Below are 19290 nucleotides of genomic sequence, written 5' to 3'. Positions count from 1 at the left end.
GAGCTGCAATGAGATTACAATGTAGTAAAGCTATGAGCATTGGTCACTGGCTTCTTTTGGTCCATTCTTGAACTTGAAACTGAAACAAAATGCAGTTGCTATATACTGTTCAGCACATTAGACAACACTGTTATATGGCAATGTGTCGACCTCGTCTTGGATAATTAATGCTGTTTTTAAGCCTTTCGAATACAACTTCTAAATGCCAGCCGACAACTTTGCGGGTGGTTGTTCAACGAAGAGACATTTCTGGTTTGACCAAAATGACAGTGAGGCGGAGGGATGTAACAAAAATACACTCAAAAAAGGAGAACAACAAACTATTTTGCTTACATACATACAGTATATACTGTAATACAGTATATCGTATTTTCGTTCGGTTGCTATTCCACTAAATTACATGTACCTATGTTAGGTTAATTTGAACTTTTTGTGGGTTTTTTGCTCCAAATTTGCAAATTTATAAAACTAATGCATAAAAGATTAGTATCTTCACACATTACACCACGTGCTGTTTAAAAAAGAAAAAAAAGCTTCTCATTTTAGTGGGACATTTGCTAATTAGGGTTTTTTGCACAGTTCCTCAGTGACACTGGTCTTTTTCAAAAAACATAACCACAAACGTGTTTAACACAAAGTCAAAGAAATTTGCCTTCAGCTGTATGACTTAGACAAACAAGTTAAAATTAAATTTTATTATTAACTGGCTTTTTCCCAAGTGAATGGAAAATATAAGAAAAGTACACACGGCTAGTCTAAACTCACAAAGATCGCTATTGTCTATGTGTCCCCATTAACCAATGGTAGCCCACTTGAGAAAGATACAGAATCAACCAGTGACATTGAGGCGTAAAAAAGACCAACATGGTTGAATTAAGCCGCAGATGGACGGATTACTTTTTAGTCAGAAGTTAAGTGTTTTTAAGAGTAGAGTATAAATCATTAGGACGTTAGCGTGACTTCAGCTGTTATCCAGGCTTATGTGTTGACATCTACCACGACTAGATAGCTCCTTAAGTAAAATTATAAAACTTTGGGCTAGCTTGAGACCATTGAATGCAATGTGGGTAGATAACAACCTAGAGATTCAGACCACCCCTACACATTCTCCTCCACAGAAAACTCATGGAATGTTTGTACACCTAACACATTCAACACCTCAACACCTATAAGATAATGCTTGCACATGCTAAATAGAAATCTTGACAGCTTTGAAGGTGAGCAGATGGGAATTGCTGTATGTTTAGTATGCATACATGGAAGGGAGGCTGAAAAGTTCACTGTATAAGAGAGCCAAGATGAAAGTGAGTCCTATGACAATGAGTAACTTAATATCTTATACGCTGGCCCAGATTCGGCACAGGACTCTTTGAGCATTTTTGCTCACATATTCTTATTGCAGTTCAAGACGTTGAATGTCACCATATGGCAATTAATGGAGACCGCAGTTGGTTAAATACTGAGTGACTTGTCATTTCAACAAGACAACCCCAATGATGATAAATAAAAAGACATCTTATCGTACTATGGTTAAAAAAAATCTGCTACTTGTACTGACAAAGGATTGCACTGTTGCAGCGTGCATTTAGGTAACATGTTCATTGTTTGTTAACTATTATATATAACTGTTAACTATTAGTCACCAGTGTTGGGAACATTACTTTATAAAAGTAATTAGTTATTGTTACTCATTCTTGCTCCAAAAAGTAACTGAGTTAGTAATTGAATTACTTTATAATAAAAGTAACTAGTTACCAAGTTAAATTAACTATATTCAACACTAAATAATGCTTTTATATAAAGTAATTTGGAATTTTTTTAAGCAGTTTTCAAAACAGTTTAAACAGAATACATTGACCCGGTGAATGTATATAAAGTTACACTTTGGGGAAATCAACCTAAACATTTTTTTTCAATATGTTCTATGCAAGCCCACTAGTTGAAACAAGGCATTCTGATGAATATTGCGTTTGTGGAATAAGAGTTAATCCAGCCGTTTTAGCCATCTCTGGGGGCGTCCGTTTTGTCACTTCTTTCGACTAAAAATGACAGCACTACTACTCAGGGTTTAGGTAACGACCAATGACAGCTCACCTGTTTTCTGAAGCTGAGCCATGATTAGTCGACAGAAATGACAAAATGGCCACCCACTAAGATGGCTAAAAACGGGTGGATTAAGGCAACAAAGTTCTCCTCACTGTTTATCCGAATTTGTCACATGCCGTTCGTGCTCCCAGCGCTGATTTGCTAGCTAACAGCCAAACAGAGTGACCAAATGTCACGACTCACGACACCGATTGAACATGCTGAAATGCCCACCAATTGCTTCCTGACGGGGTCCGACGCTATGATCGTTGGTCACTACACCAATCAGACGGTGCAATCAGACGCCACGAAGCTTCACGACCTCCGACATCGGATTGGTCTATCTAGGCTTTTAGTCACAGAGTAGCAGTAGAATTCTGCATCGACCGATAGGGCTTGGTTTTGAGGATGGACCCACTTCTCCAATGGTGTCTTCAAGCCGCGCTTCATTTTATGAAATGTTCTCTCATGCTTGTTCTAGTTAACATTGTATAGCACCACATTAGACTTTTAATGGTTCAGCGTCCCAAATGCGGGACAGTTGCTATGCTGGGGTATGCATGTCACTACCTGGATACTTGCCCTGGCATGTGATACACCTTTAAAAAACAGAGTTCCTGGAGATTTGAGCAATGCCCGACACTTTAAGATACAATCATATCTGCTTGCTCAGCGAGCACTTAAGTCAGACACTCGCAGACACACAAAAAATACGGAACTCGCCATTTCAGCCTCATAAATTTCCAAGACAGTCATAATCCATCAAAAATGGTCCGATTACGTCGACAAGGGTCCAATAATAGGATCCTAGGTTGTAAACGACTGGTCGTCGTTTGCTGCTGCAAACGTTACAAATTGCCATCAGACAGGCATATTTTCAACATTTTTGATCGTAAATTGAGTTAGTTTGAATGGTTTAGCCACTCGAGCATTTGGCTTTCTTCTTTTTTCCCCAAATGGGTTTTTTCAGTTTTTCCTTGCTGTAATTTCAGTGCTTTCTAGAGGCAGCAACTTCACTATAACTACCATCTGTCAAGGGAAGGAGTGTTTGTTGCGTTGTTGATTAGTTATGCAAAAACTGCAAACAAATTTACACAAAATCTTGTGTAGGGGATAAACCATAAATTATAAGGATTAGCCATTACATTTAGTTTCAGATCCAAATAAAGTTTACTGAGGAATTTATTTATAATTTTTCAAATGACTATGGGCTTGATGGAATTCACACTTTTCAATTTTGTTTTGGCAAAGGTCTACGCTAAACGGAGTACTTTTCTGGTTGTGCTTTCATCCACTTGAACGGGAGACCATGACAAAATATCAAATGGGAATTCTAGTTTTTTTATTTCATTACAGCTGATCAGCAATCCACAGGTCCTAGTCAAATAGAATGCATGCAGGTATTTACTCATAATTAACAATGACCCACTCTTGCAACTTTCTTAAGCCAACATCAAGTTAAATTGGCAATATTAGGAGATGCATTGATATTATAGTATTAGCAGTAGGTGTTTCCACCATGACCACTCAGTTCCTCATAGTCATTTGAGACCAAATGAGACATTGTGAATTTTGTCTGCATCACAATTTGAGGATGGCTTTTGGGAAAATGTGCCTAATTGAACAAGGAGAATGGCTGTATGTAGTGTTTTGTATTTCATCACTGCACCTGTGTACATGCATGCACAAGATGGAACCATCAGGAGGTTTGTTGTGATAGTCCTCAAGCTTCTTTTATTTGTTGTTTAGATGTAAAGTTGCTGATGCTGAAAATGCCTGAGTAAAATGTTCAGAGCATGAAATATATTCTGCAGCATTGTTGCATGAAGGCCTGCTGTGGTTGTCGTTGCATGGTTCAGTATCTCATGGTATTAGCAAATTTTTGTTTACCAACAGAGTAGGGCGGATCGATTATGAAAAAAATATTAATCATGATTATTTTGGTAGTAATTGAAATCCTGATTATTCATTATTGGTACAAAACAAGAAAATGTTGAAACGTTAAAAATCTAAAGTCAAGTACATTTCTTCGAAAGACCATGTAAACTCCTTTTGGACCAAACAAAATGCATCAAATTAGTCATAAAATAAGGTGCAAATTTATAAATTCAAGTATTACTTCCTTGTGTAAACAAACAGTGCGTTGGATATATATATACATATTACCGGTAATAATCGTTTTTTTACGATTATGCCAATTTTGTAATTGTTGGGTGTATTAATTGTAAATGTAATTCAATTTCGATTGTGCACAGCCTTACAACAGAGCACCTTCCATAAATATGAGTTCCTATATTATTTAAATCTGTCACCCCAGTCAGAGAAACTAAATACCCCCCTGGGAATGCATGGCTCTACTTTGACTGATAAGATCTCAAATCATGTCACGCACTGTAAAGCTCTGTTTGTAGAGTCCCTTGAGACCATTATGCAAATGCTATTATCAGTACTGGGTTAATGTAGGGAATTGACACAAACTACCAGGGTAAATACGGAATTTCCCGAATTAGCTCATGCGGTCTGTAAGGGGCTAATGTGGATACACCCACTGAAATTTAAATGGTAAAACACATTACCATGGTTTATGACAGCCTATTCAACTGGAGACGCGGGTCCAGATCAGGCCCGCCAAGCATTTTGGTCCGGCCTGCAGAAGATTGCCAAAAAAGAAAAACAGACGTTCGCCCACATGTACTGTACACATCCTTAAGTTACACACCGCCTGGGAAGGTTGGAGGTTCTATGGCGTTGTGCACTGCTATCCCTCTCTACCGACAGTAAAAAAAATTTAAAAAAAAAGAATAAGGAAGCGGCTTCAGAGCTCTTCTTCTGCACGGGAATTTAGGGGATTGCAGAGCGAGAGACCAAGCGTTTTCACGTCGGGGCAGTAGGCGGGGGACACCCCGAAGTGGTTGCCAGCCAATCGCAAGGCACACGGAGACAAACATCCGCAGTCACAATCACATTTAGGGTCAATTTAGAGTGTCCAATCAACTCACCATGCATGATTTTGGAATGTGGGAGGAAACCGGAGAAAATACACTCAGGCACGAGGAGAACATGCAAATCCACACAGGGAGGCCAGAGCCGGAATCGAACCCACGACCTCTGAACTGTGAGGCAGACGTGCTAACCAGTCGACCTTAGAGTATGACCAGTAATTCATATTTTCAAAGTGACTTTTTAATACACCTGATTAAGAAACTGCACATACACAAATTGATACCGGATATAATACCACAGTAGCACCAAAACCATTAGCTGCAAAATGTCACTTATCTTGGCACTGATATCTTCTTTTAAGGCACATCCCTTACCTAATGGGTTTTGTGGGGGAAGTCTGTACGCAAAGATAGATAACACAAACGAATACGTGGACTGTTTCCCTCAAGTAATACAGTACAATAACTTTTCTGATGCATTGCTGTCTAAATAATTCTGTCTTTCAAGTAAAAGGCGTGGAATGCGTGTTAAATATTTCACTCTACAGTTTAGGATAACTTCATTCAAATGTAAATTGGAACGGGCCAAAATCACTAACCTACTCTAAAGCGTAGCAGTAAATCATCCATCCAACCAACTGTCCATTTCTGTACTTCTTATCCTCATTATGGTCATGGGTGAACTGGAACCAATCCCAGGTGACTTTAGGCGAGTGCTGGGTGCACCCTGGACAAGTTGCCAGAGCACACAATATTACATTTAATATTTCTATTTTAAAAAAAAACAAACACTTCTAGGCCATAAATATGAAGCAATCCAATGAAATATTAAAGGTAACTGAGCGTGCCTTCTTGTGCTGTATGACCATGTATGCTTCCTGCCCAGCCAACTTGTTCATTGCACATTCGTAACCTAAAAACATGTTTATGATATGCAAAATTCTTGACTGTTTCAGCCTCTTGTGTATAGGAGAGCATGACATAAAGCAGATTTATCTACCTTATATTGCTCTTTCTACTACTGTGTACTGTAGCATGTTCAATAACTGAACAAATGAAACATTGTACTTCCCCTGAATGACTGCTGTTATTGCTTCTTTGCTTCATTGATTTGCGGCTGTTGCCTATTCGGGAGTCCACGTGAGTGCTCCTTACATGACTGGAAGAGAACATTATCATTCATGGTTTGAAGAAAACATTATCATCCATTTACTATTGTTTAACTTTAGGATCAAGCTCCGAGTTTTTTTTTTTTTAATGTGTTTAACAGCAGTACAAGTCTATCTGTAGCCTGGCCTTTGTTACATTCAGAACTGTAGGCGCTAAAATTGGAGGGAGCTATGTGCAATCTATCCAGCATGGTTGTTAGGCCTTTTCAAAGTTTGCAGTTTCTGCAACTGTCTTTTTCTTTCTTTTTTTTTTTTTTCAGAAAATTGTGGGGTAAAAAACATGCCACAATGGTGTTTCACACCTCCACTGTATGTGTGTTTTTCACGAGAAGTGTTTTATTGGGACTCTTCTATCTTGAGAGACACAAATCAAGAAAAAATAAAAGTGGTCATCTGTGCTTCATGTGCTTCCCGTAACAGTGAATCTTCTCACTTTGCTTTTTGTTGTGATTCCACCAGAAGGAGAACAAATGCTGTTCTTTTAGTGCATGGCCAGTATGGAAAGCAGTTCACACTTCATAGCCTGAGGGTGAATCACCTCATTTACGTATATGGTCTTGCATTAACCCAGCTAGCAGTGTATCATGATTTTTATAGCACTGAGACCTTCGTCCTACTCTGGGGCTGTTGATGAACACACAATCCTCTTGCTTCGCTGCTCTGCTGTATACAATCAGCTACTCTTATTATTCAAACTGAGCCAAAAGGGCTCAAATATGCACAAATACTGTGTATAACTAATTATTAAGAGGATTATGATTTTCAAATCTAATCTCTAATGAGGGTTTTAATTTGGGGATTAAGACAAACACAAATTACAATACAATAAGTAGAAGTTGGTCAGGAAATAAGAGCAGGCTGTTGGCTTCATTTAGGTGCTTGTTTGTGAAGCTGTGTGGTGGGATCAATACGGAAGTGCACTATGTTGAGTGCTGTTTCCTGATGGAGATCTGACATGAAGCCAGTTCCATAGATTTCAACTTCTAAAGTGATGATGACTGCAGGATAATTGAGACACATTTCAAACACGTGCTCTGAATGTGTTTCTCTTGTATATTTGGACATAGTTTCAGTGAACAACAAAAATGAAATGAAAATCAACCCCCAAAATTGGGCTGTTTTGTACAAAGCAATGCAAGAAGATGGGTCAAATCACCCAATTGGTTGATCGGTCCACTTTGACCCAAAATGGTGTTATTTTTAACCCAACTGTTTTTAGGGTGTGTAAGCATTCAGACAATATTGTAGTAAATATCATACTGTGACATCCATACCGTGATAAAACCAAACCATGAGCTCTTGATATTGTTACAGCAGGTTTGTCTGATGAAAATGTAATTTCCGCCCGCGATAGGATTGTCAGGAAAATTTTCAGTTTTACCCAAACTGAGCAATACGGTGTGTGGAGGGCTCATTCGAACGTGGTGATGGAACGGATTACATTAGACAATCAAGGTACCAAGTGTTATGTGCATGCTGTGGCTCTTTGTGGCAACACAATCAAAATTGGGGCTCCTTGCTTTTTATGTGTTGGCCAAACTCTGCTCACTTTTTCTGAATCCCTTTAAGCGGTGTGCCATGAGATTTTTTCCGATGTGAAATATGTGCCTTGGCTCAATAAAGTTTGAGAGACTATTTTAAGTGACTTTGAAGTTAAAAATGGTCTTTTAGTAAGTGGCCCCTAAAACTTCACCCCGTTAATGTGTTGGTAACATCAACTGTGGTGTTGTCCCTTATTACATACTGTATGACAACGTTTTATCTAACGATCCAATGAAGAATGACCGAGTTTAGTTCAGCTATATGTAAGTGCCCATTCTCCAATTCCAAGCAAATGTAATTCAGTGGTGACTGGCATCAAAATGATTAACAAATAGAGATGTGTTTAAGATGCTCTACAAATCCCAATTTGTCCTAGCTTCAGCAACCTTGAGTGACTTAATGTTCTGTAAACAACACTTGTTGTACCTCATCCAAGACTTTGACTTCATGTGGCCAATCTGAATTTCCCTCTTACATTTGAGAAGCAAAAGATAATACAGCTGCAAGGTGACATTTGGGATACTTGTAAATCCAGACAGAAGTTCATTCTGTAAGGGCTGACCTTTGCTGCTGTGCTGCGCTGTATTAGCGCAGTACGGTTCTGGCTGACGAGCTGAACTACTTTATCACAGCCAGCAGGAAACAGGAAGGGAGCAGCCAGCTGCAGGATCAGGGGTCAATCTATAGCACTAGGGGGGATAGCGTGGTGGCGGGGGTTGACAACACACTAGTGTTCAGAAAAAAGCCTCTGCTCTTTGCTATGGTTGCCGCCAGGGAGAAATGAAACATGGCAATTAAATGTGGCTCTTTTGTGTGACTGCATTGTTCGTGTTGGCACAGCAGGTTAGTTAACAGCAACAGTTGTAGGGAGTAGTACAAACACTGAATACAGAGCTGCTGTTGTAGGATGGAGATGCCTCGGGGAGATGCTATTTAGTTTCTTTTTCTCGCTTCCTTTTTAGTTTTTTTTTTTTTTAATAATTGGGACACTCAAATGATGATGCACTATTTTTCAGCACTGCTATGCTTCATCGCGATGTTTCAAATCCAGGTCCAGAAAATAAAAACCCTGCCACAGTTTGGCTTAGTCACAGGTGCTTCTACTCAACCGGCAGGTAAACGAGCACAATTATTTTGAGAATTCAGTCCTGTGCTTAAGCCAAACAGACACGGCTCTTGGAAGCGAAGTTAATGGTGAGTGATATTTTTAATTATTTGTTTCTGTTGGTCCTTAAAAATATGTCTTCATGTGGAAATGGCCAGTGGCACAAAGGAGTGTTTTTTTGTTTATTTTTGTTTTGTTTGTTTTTTAGGTTTATTTTGGGGGAGATTTACACCTCAATTAAGCCGTTACATAAACTCACACACCGTTGGCACCCTCCTAAACACTTTTACACTTTACACATATAACTACTTTAAGCTTTATTCTTTTAATGCTAAAATGGCTATCTTAAGGTCCGCTGATAGTGTAGTGGTACACACGCCTGAGTTGTGTGCGGGCAGCGTGGGATCGATTCCCGCTCAGTGACAGTGTCTATGTGTGCCCTGCGACTGGCTGGCGACCAGTTCGGGGTGTAGTCTGCCTTCGCCCATTGACGGCTGGGATAGGCTCCAGCAATTCCCCGCGACCCTATATAGGATAAGCGGTTTGGAAGATGACATGGCTATCTTAAGGCCTAGATAGACCAATCTGACGGCTAAATGTGAGCGACCGTTACCCCCTATGGCGTCGAGCTGACTGTCAGCACGTCGCGCTGGAAAAAAATAACAAAAATACACCACAGCGACAGACAGCAACGCTGACCATTAAAATACTTTCTGCGCTTGCGTAAGATGTAATACAGCCATACCATCGGTGATGGGAGTCACTATTAGTCATAGTTAGAAAAAGCCAACCAGAAAGCTATTGGTGGAATAGAAAAACATAAACAATGCATTCAACTGTATTTTTCTCACTCACGTTGAACTCTTACGCAAAGAAAACCCTCACACTCCTGACACAGTATTGTGAAATACTTCCATTGTCAACCCTTGTACTTGTAAGAAGATTAAGGCAGCAAACGCATGCACACTGTTTATCCGCATTTTTCACTTCCTGTCATTGCCCCGTGCGCTGATTTGCTAGTTTACAGCCAATCAGAGAGGCCAAATGTCACGAGTCACAGCACCGATTCAAAATGCTGAAATGCCTGACGGGGTCCGATGTTATGACGGTGTTTGCTACATCGGTCAGAGGGCGCAATCCAACGCTCCAACGCTTCCCGAAATCCGACGTCGGATTGGTCTAGCTAGGTCTTTAAACCCGGCACCATCAGCGCTCATCCGCCATCCGCACCTCAAGTGCGGAGGCATTTTTGGAGCCATCCGCGCCATTAAACACGTTTGATTACCTCGGCGCTCAGCCGCCATTGGCTCTATGTGTGCAGGGAACAGGTGCCAACCGCACACTGCTATTATCCAACTTGCATGCGCTCTTCATACACCAAATGACGGTGCTCTCTGAGTACATTTCGGAGGCTCTTCCGGAGGGCTTACCCAATACATCACGAGAAGCAGCCCTCAGTCTTGATACCTCATGTGCGTTGGGCTTTAACTAGAATCCTGCGTTGCATTGTAGCCAAAGGTACAATCCTTGTGGATTGTGTCTTTTAAATCCTTGATGTTGTTGTGCAAAGCAAAAGCTAGTTGCCATGTTTGCCATTGCTTCTTCTTCGTTGTTGTCTTATCTTTTCTTATGAAGACGACGAAGAAGTACTTCCGCTGGAAGTTGTCATGACAACTTTCGCTTTGCACAACAACAGAAAGGATTTGAAAAGTGTATTAATCCCCCAGGATTGCATCTTTCGATGTAGGATTCTAGCTAAGGTAAGATGTTTCAAGACAAACTTTAAGAAAACTTTAACATAGTTATTTGCGGTGCTCCAGTGCATCAGGCAATTTGTATGGAAACAGTTCAAACAGGAGCTGCTGATTGGCTTAGCACATAGCCTGCATTTGGAAATTAATAAAAGGGAAGCATTCTCTGCCTCTCTGTTTACTATGTTTACATGCAGTATCAGTATTCGGGTTAAGGTAAAATTTCCGGTTTCTGAAACATTCGGGATAACCCAAATGAGTTATGCATGAGCGGACAGAGTTACTCCCCTATACATGGTAATTGTGATCAGTTGGGGTATCCCCATTTAGAGGTGACGTACAGATAACGTTGTGACGAAAATAGAAGTCAATAAAACACATTGTATTCATGTCCCTCACCACAGGAATAAAACAGTCCGTTTCTTCCTCACTCCAAAAGTGTGGTTCTGTTCTGCGTCTGAGTTCCTGAAGCATATTTGTTTACCTCTGCTTGTGTATTTTCGGCGAGCTGCATGCCGGACACATGGACACTGTGGTATTTTCACCGCAAAGACAGAAAATAACTTGAAAACACAGCAGAGAAATCAAATGTATTCAAGTTAGGCTCGCTTAGTGAGTGGCAACGTAAGATGCCTGCCGGTAGCTTCATTTCTCACTACGGCTGATAGTTGACAGGACAATAGATGGTTGGATGTTAAATTGGCCAGAAGCAATGCAGTGCTTTGCAGAGCAGAGGTGACATTAGAGAGGGGAGATACTCTGGAAGAACTATCTTGAGTATTTGATTACTCCTTTTAATGACATGCCTGTCTTCGAAGACCTGCAGTCACAATGTGTGAACTTTGGGAAGAATCACTTTTGTACTATACATCTGGTTCCACTTCTTGCCTATTTCTTTAAGCCATCATCCCGACAAGCAACAGTTTGTTAGTGACGTGACGCCTGATGCTAAATTTCTCTAGCTATCCTCATCCACAGTTTTCTCTTTTCGGCACCCGTTCATTCACAGGATACAGAGTGTAGTGAGTGTACTGCAGCTGTAGTGTGGTTGGCCTTTTTATTACTGTCGCTCTCGTGCATTTCAATTCCAACTGCCCAACCTCCACATTCTGCTTGTGTCTACTTGTGTTCATAAATCAGGGTTCCCTTTGCATCACTCCTGTAATGCTGCTGGGTGCTACGGGGCTTTGCCAACACTGCACTCTTTCTCCTGCCACAATCTCTCCCCTTGCATCATTTTATCGCGTTTCTTCACTTTAGTTCTGTCTTGCTGAGTACTCTTCATATTTCCATTTTTGCTTTTAGAGGGCCTCTAAATGTGTTTTTGTGGACGCCATGTGTGACAATTTCATATTATTATATCGAGTTTGTATGTGGTATGCAACAAACAAAAATAATGCTCCTATCAAACTTGTCACATGAAGCTGGAAATTCAATGAACTACCGGTAAGTAATAATTTGCAGACGAGAAGTCTCAGCTAAACGTGACATTGGCGCACACAATTACTAGTTGTGCAGTAGTGTGCGGAGCAGATAGCAATTTCAGGGCATTTGCTGTATACTCCCACTTTTCCTCATGGCTTCTCCCACTTTAACATGCATGCATATTTTCTTAATGAAATATTTCTGACATGACGCTCTGATGTCACTATGCAAAGCAAATCATGCAAATTATAATAGTAGACTAAGTACGGTACTACAACATGATGTTGTTTAAGCACCAATGCCTTGGCATTGTGGCAGTGCTTCAAGCACAAACGCTTCTATTCTCTGCTTTCACAGGAGGAACCTCACCAAGCTCTCTTTGATCTTCAGCCACATGCTGGCTGAACTGAAGGCCATTTTTCCAAATGGTCTGTTTCAGGGCGACAATTTCCGCATCACCAAGGCTGATGCTGCAGAGTTCTGGAGGCGTGCCTTCGGGGACAAGTGAGACTTCATGTTATTTTACCAATAATTTCATATTACACAGAATTCTAGACATCAGCCAACAACAGTCCTGTTATTACTTTTGGGTGAAATTTCAGGATGAGCGTGAAATTCATTCAAACCTTTCCAGTTGCACTTAATGTGACCTTCTCTAAGCTTTTGAATGCACATGTCCAGCACAAGTTGCTTGTTCTCTAACGAGGAGCTTAACGGCAAATTTCACAACAGGTGTTTGATCCTTGAATCGACCAAAATATGTCCTGGTTCAATTAGAGCTGGTGTTTAAACAGTCCTCCTCATCATGCTGTTTACATTTAGACATCGTAAGACCAAGACGACACCTAACAATGGATCAAAAGTATCTTGCCGTTGTGATGCTTCAAACAGGACGTTCTCAAACGGACATGGCTGCTGATCTTGGAGCAGGGGTGTCGAACTCCAGTCGTCGAGGGCCGCTGTCCTGCCTGTTTTCCATCTCTCCCTGCTGCAACACACCTGTTTTAAAAGATCAGCTCATCAGCAAGTTCTGCAGGAGCCTGATCCCGATTCTTTGAATCAGATGTGTTGGACGAGGAAAGCTCTAAGACATGCAGGAGGGCGGCCCCCGAGGACTGGAGTTTGACACCCCTGTTTTAGAGTGTCAGAGTGTCATCAGCAGGTGAGAGAGATACCGAGAAACTAGGAGAGTCACAGAAAGTGGACGTCCTTTGACCACATCCCATGCTGATGACCGCTACATTAAGAACAATGCCCTGAGAAACCGGATGATGAATGCCACTCAACTCCAGGCACGTTAAAGGGAGGTGAGAGGCACCCAAGTGTCACGTCAGGCCATTTGAAAGCGTTTACGTCAGCGTGGTCTGACTGCTAGACGATTTGCAAGAATACCTGACCACACCACCAGGCACAGGCGTCATCGTCTTGCATGGACCAGGGAGCATTTACTCTGGATGAGGGGCCAGTGGGCCTCAGTCCTGTTCTCTGATCAAAGTGGATTCACGTTGAGCAGAAATGATGACCGCTAACGACATTGGAGACGTCAAGGAGAGCAACACAGGCCTGATTTCATCTGCCTGGACGACAATGCGCCAGCTCATCGAGGTGGCATCATCAGGGAACGGCTGTTGGAGACTGGTGTACCTCAAATGGAATGGCCTGCTCTTTCTCCAGACCTGAATCCTATTGAAAACCTGTGGGATCAGTTGAGTCGTCGTGTCGAGGCTCCAAACCCTGCACCCCAGAACCTCAATGACCTGAGAGGGCTGCCCTTCAACAAGAGTGGCATGCCATTCCTCAGCAGACAAAGTCGACTTGTGAACAGCCCGAGATGTTGATGTCAAGCTCTAATTGATGCTCAAGGACACATGACGAGTTATTGAGACGTTTTTGTTGTGGTGTACCGACCATTGTTGTTCACTTTTGTTTCAATGAATTGTTTGAGATGATTAAATCACCAGTGCATCCTTCTACTTAAATGTCCTACTTTCATGATATATCACCGCAGCGTGAACTTTTGACATTTTCCATAAATTTCACCTGAAAGCCAAATATCCCTAGCTTTTTGTGAGTAGAAAGAGATATATATATATATATATATATATATATATATATATATATATATATATATATATATATATATATATATATATATATATATATATATATAATTTTTTTTTTTTTTTTTTTTTTTTACATTTCTGGCATTTACATTCAATTCGCTGTCCAGCTCTGATAAATTGGATCATATTTACTGTTGACAAGCTGAAATTGCGAGCATTTGTCCAATTTTAAATTCAAAAAGATACCTAAACAATTCTTCGATTAGTAAAAAATAATTACCGCTTAATTTGAAAGATTAGATATCGATTAATTGTTGTAGCTCTAGTAGAGTACAGTAAAGCTAAGCTACGAATGATTCATTTTTATTTTTTTTGGTTTTGTTTTGTTGTCCCAAAGGACCATCGTGCCTTGGAAGGTGTTTCGTCAGTCTCTTCACGAATTCCATCCAATCAGCTCTGGCCTGGAGGCCATGGCCCTCAAGTCCACCATCGACCTCACGTGCAATGACTACATCTCTGTTTTTGAGTTTGACATTTTCACCAGACTTTTCCAGGTAATCAACCTCAAGTCACCTTGTTGAAAACTTTGAATAATATGCACATTTATTGTACGCTTTATGGTACGCTCTTTCTCAAGGTCATTCACCTTTCCATTTGCACCCTGAAAGTTATCGTTCCCATTACCAGACAAGTACTAAGCAGATTGGATGACATTTAGCCATGAGTCATGCTTCCACATTTTGTAATCAGGAGGGTGCTAATCAAATACACATTAAAATGCAGCGTCTGCAAGCAATGTATTTTGAGCCTTGCAACTGCAACCATAACACTGGTGCTTTACTTAGAGTTTGCATTATAAGCGTCAGGAAAAAGGACAGAAGGCAGATTTATCTTCAAAGCATATTCATTTTTGAAATTTTGCAAGCATTTGCTGATTAAGACAATGCTGAAAGCAGTCAGTATCAGTCAGATGTTTCTTTGTATGAGTGTTGTCGTATGTCAGTAGCCGGTTTTACAAGGAGACTTTTTTTTGTCATTTGGATTGAAATCATTCCGAATGACAAAATTCCTCCGGTTACCTGTTTACATGGTCTATTCTGATCCGCTGTTTCCTTGCTCCACCCTGTTAATCAGATCAGCCTTGTTACATCCATGTGACACGCGGAGATCGACATAAACATCACATAATTTATCTAGACTGAGTTCATTCGTCTATTTAACACAGTATTCGCAATTGTTTTAACACATTTAATAAAGCAGCATCTTGATAAAAACAACTTACCAGTACTTTAAAACAAGTACTCACGTCACAGATGAGCTCTGGTAAGACGCTGCCATTTTTAAGTGCGTATACAACGGCATCACTAAGCATTTACATTAAGACAGAACATGTGCACACTGGGCGCAGCCTGGCTATTCTGACTGAACTGTATACATGACGCTCGTTCGGATTGGCAAAAGGAATATTCCACCCCTGTGAAGCCGAATGAAATTCCATTCGGATTCGGCCTTTTTATTATCCATGTAAACCCGGGTAGCAACATTACAATTTCTTCCTGCTTACGTAACAGGATTATCAAAACCTAAGCGCATTTTTACATTTCTTGCCGCACTTCCTCAAGCATTTGAATATCTGAAAACTCCCAAGTGGGAAGTGAAAATTTTGCGCTGTCCTTGTCATGCACCAAGAGTGATTATGTTCCCCTTTCACCTCCGAGATTTTTGAAGGACATCGTTTAGTATGAATGATGATTGTGAGTATATTTCTCTACTGTAATTTCTTTGTGCTGTTAATCATAAACTGCGTTGTCCCCAAGAAAAGAGAACTTTAACTTCAATATGATGCAATGTCAACTAGACATTTTGCCACAATGATAAAGCGATTTGGATGTTAGATCGATTTTTTTAGATAGAAGTTTTCAGATTTGTCACACAGACAGTCACATTTTTATCAACCGTATCAGACAGTTTTTTTATTTTTTTATTTTTTTTTAGAAGGGTTACTTTTTTTGCAGAAATTATTAACAAGCAAATTCGAAAAATGAGACTCCCAGCACAGTCCATATTTGCTTCACAGAATTATTGTGCAAATTTGTATAATGTCGGTTGGTTGGTGAACAGTTATGTCACTACTGCACTACAAGTAGATGTTGTTAGTCTTTTTCATTGCTGTGTGTTTGGTTAAAGAAATATAATCAGTTTTGACGTTTGTGCTGTCCTGCACTTTGAAGTCAACCCTCACATATGGCTTAAAGACCTATGTGGAGTTTCACTTCTTGCAATGTTTGCTTCAGAGTTTTACTTGTTGGTTGACATTTGTCACTGTGAGGCAGGTGCCGCACACGTACTTTTCTCATACTTTTAAGATGCCTTTTTTGTTGTTGTTGTAGGCAGGCACTGTCCACTGATTTGTCACACTTTCTCTCTCATAGCCTTGGTCATCCCTTTTACGGAACTGGAACAGCTTGGCAGTCACACACCCAGGTTACATGGCCTTCCTCACGTACGATGAGGTCAAAGCACGATTGCAGAAATTCATTCACAAACCTGGCAGGTGAGACAAGGCGGCACATTTTTTGTTACTATCACTTTTTTTCCTTTTGGAACATCACAATGCAATGTGATTATCCTGAACACACACAAAAAACTGATCAAGTCTTGATTTGCATAGATGCATTGACAAGGAGGCATTGGTTCCAGTTGAGTTAGGCATTTGTGAGTATGTCTCTGTGTAGTGCTGGTACCTAGCATCAATAGCTTGATTGTGCACTGAAAGACGATGTCGCTGCCTTGGCCGGCCTGACTAACATGACGTTTATATTCTAGCGTTAGTTGGTCGGCGTGAACACCGTGACACAACAATTTATAGTGCAGTTCTTGCCATTAGAACATCTAGTAGCCAACTAAGCCCGAGAGTACCACTGTATCACTTGACCAGCTGCTACAGACGTCAGTAGATGTGCTGTCATATTGGATTATTGCAGCGTCTGTTTGCACCCCAAATGTCCTCATCATTTAAAACACGGTGTGAACTTATCCAGCATGTCATCTTTATGTTTTTTTTTCTCTATGACGTCTCTTCAGCTACATCTTCCGACTGAGCTGCACCCGACTGGGCCAGTGGGCCATCGGCTACGTGACTGCGGATGGAAACATTCTGCAGACCATTCCTCATAATAAACCTCTCTTCCAGGCCCTCATAGATGGCTTCAGGGAAGGCTTGTAAGTCCAGAAGTATTCTGTTTGGCATGCTTACAGTACAGTGTCATGCAAGACTTAGGCCGCCATTAGCTGACTCATGACCCATTTCACAGCAGTCATGATCCTGCATAAAACACAAAGTAGCTTACTGACTAACAAACAGATGAGAAAAAAAAATCACTTCATTTTTCCACTGCTACCAGCTGTAACATTCTAGCTATTTGAAATAAATGTGCAGGACTTTTGCATGGTACTGTTCCTGTACATCGTCATTAAAATTGTACATCTGTGGCTAGATTCTCATTTTTTTAAGATGTTATTTATTTTATTTGTTTCTATAAAAATCACATTATAATCTTGACAGAAAACAGTGTACTCACTAAAGTCAGAAAATGTCTTTTCAAGAATGAGCAGACAACAGCAGTCAACAGTTACCTGAATGATTTTATTTTATTTTCATTCGGGTGCTATGTGAAGTATGGCCGAGGTAAAGTTAACAAATAAGTAATTATATTGGGATGACTGTAGTAGCTCTCGAGTTGTGGTATTCAGTATGTGGTGTGTCAACCGACTCACGGAATCCAAGTTATCTCTGTCGCATAACGCAAATAAATGTGTCCATATAAATCAAATTAATAAAATTGTGCGCTTAGTACACATCATTTCCACCGAGCTACGATGGTAACATTTAGCTAACATCCACACATGTAGTATTACAAGAAAGGTACGGTAACTTTAAACTCACCAAAACGGTCGTAGATCGATTAAATAAGTCTTTTATTTATGGCTGACCATGTAGAATGTTTCCAAGTCTCCAAAAGTATTTTTGTATTCGGTCGTAATTATCTGTTCTCGTAAGTATCTCTCCTCCGCTCTCCTGCGTGCGTGTGTGTGGCTAGCTGATGATGCAAGACCATGCACTGCCAGGCACGGCGCCTTTTAAAGGAACAGTACACTATTTTGTATAGCTGGATTGATAGACAGCCAAATTGTCTTTTTATCATACTATTTTAATTACTTATTTAACACAATATTAGATTTTAACCGTTTAAATTATTTATGCATTTTAATAGCTTTTAAGATTCATCTCTATGTTCTTTATGTGGGTTAAAATAACATGTGAAATGATATACAGATAATAATGTGTTAATAATTTCACATATAAATCGCACCGGAGTATAAGTCGCACCCCCGGCCAAACTATGAAAAAAAAAAAGATTTATAGTCTGGAAAATACGGTAATCCCTCTAGGGGGCTAGCATACTTTCCCAGCCTTCTCTGACAGTCTGTCATGCTGTCCTGGAAGGATTCTTCTGGGATCCTCCGTAACTCTGTCATCAAGACAATCTTGAAGTCATCCATGTCATCAAAATTGGTCCCCGTGATGACACTCTTAAGATCGGGAAAGATGGAAAACAAATCACACGGAGCCAGGTCATGCGAGTAGGGGGTTGCTCCAGCATGGCTATGTTCTTCTCAGGCAGGAGCTGTCAGATGCTCATGGCACTGAAAGCAAGCGCATTGTCATGGTGAAGCAGTTACGAGTTGTCTTGCCCCAAGAATGCCACCGGATCTCTTTGTTGATGTGCCGGTTATTTTTCTGACACATATTGAAGTGGAAAACTTTTACTTTATAGTTTGGTTGTGAAAGCTATCTGTTGTGACACCAGTCCAGGAACGTTTGTGACACCCCTCATATTACCAATCGCCTTTGTGCCTCTACACCTACAGCTATTTATTCCCTGATGGCCGGCCCCAAAATCCAGACTTGACAGGACTGTGTGAGCCTTCGCCTCAAGACCACATTAAAGTCACACAGGTCAGAGCAGCATGTTTCTTGATATTAGTGATTGTAAATGTCTGTTTTTCAAATGTCACTCGACTCGAGAATAGAAAAAAAAAAACATTGAAAATTAACACACACATTGAGTATGTCATAGTTGATAATTTGGGATCTATTTTGAACACCAATGTATTCATAAGACAAATTGAGGTGTGGTTGTTGAA

General features: G+C 40.4%; 1 protein-coding gene across 1 annotated transcript in view; it reads left to right on the top strand.

Moving 5' to 3' along the window:
* Nucleotides 1-19290, top strand: part of cbl (Cbl proto-oncogene) — a 50045-nt gene that overhangs the window by 15067 nt on the left and 15688 nt on the right. Inside the window, exons 3-7 of the mRNA XM_086035846.1 lie at nucleotides 12377-12523; nucleotides 14480-14636; nucleotides 16515-16636; nucleotides 17167-17304; nucleotides 19015-19102. Coding sequence (XP_085891972.1) covers nucleotides 12377-12523; nucleotides 14480-14636; nucleotides 16515-16636; nucleotides 17167-17304; nucleotides 19015-19102 — 652 coding nt within the window. The remainder of the gene's footprint in view (nucleotides 1-12376; nucleotides 12524-14479; nucleotides 14637-16514; nucleotides 16637-17166; nucleotides 17305-19014; nucleotides 19103-19290) is intronic.

The sequence above is a fragment of the Filicampus tigris genome, chromosome 7 (assembly GCF_054856515.1).
Source record: "Filicampus tigris isolate MCC_2025a chromosome 7, RoL_Ftig_1.0, whole genome shotgun sequence".
Classification (NCBI taxonomy): Eukaryota; Metazoa; Chordata; class Actinopteri; order Syngnathiformes; family Syngnathidae; genus Filicampus; species Filicampus tigris.
Note: the sequence above shows the minus strand (reverse complement) of the source record. Positions and strands in the feature narration are given on the sequence as shown.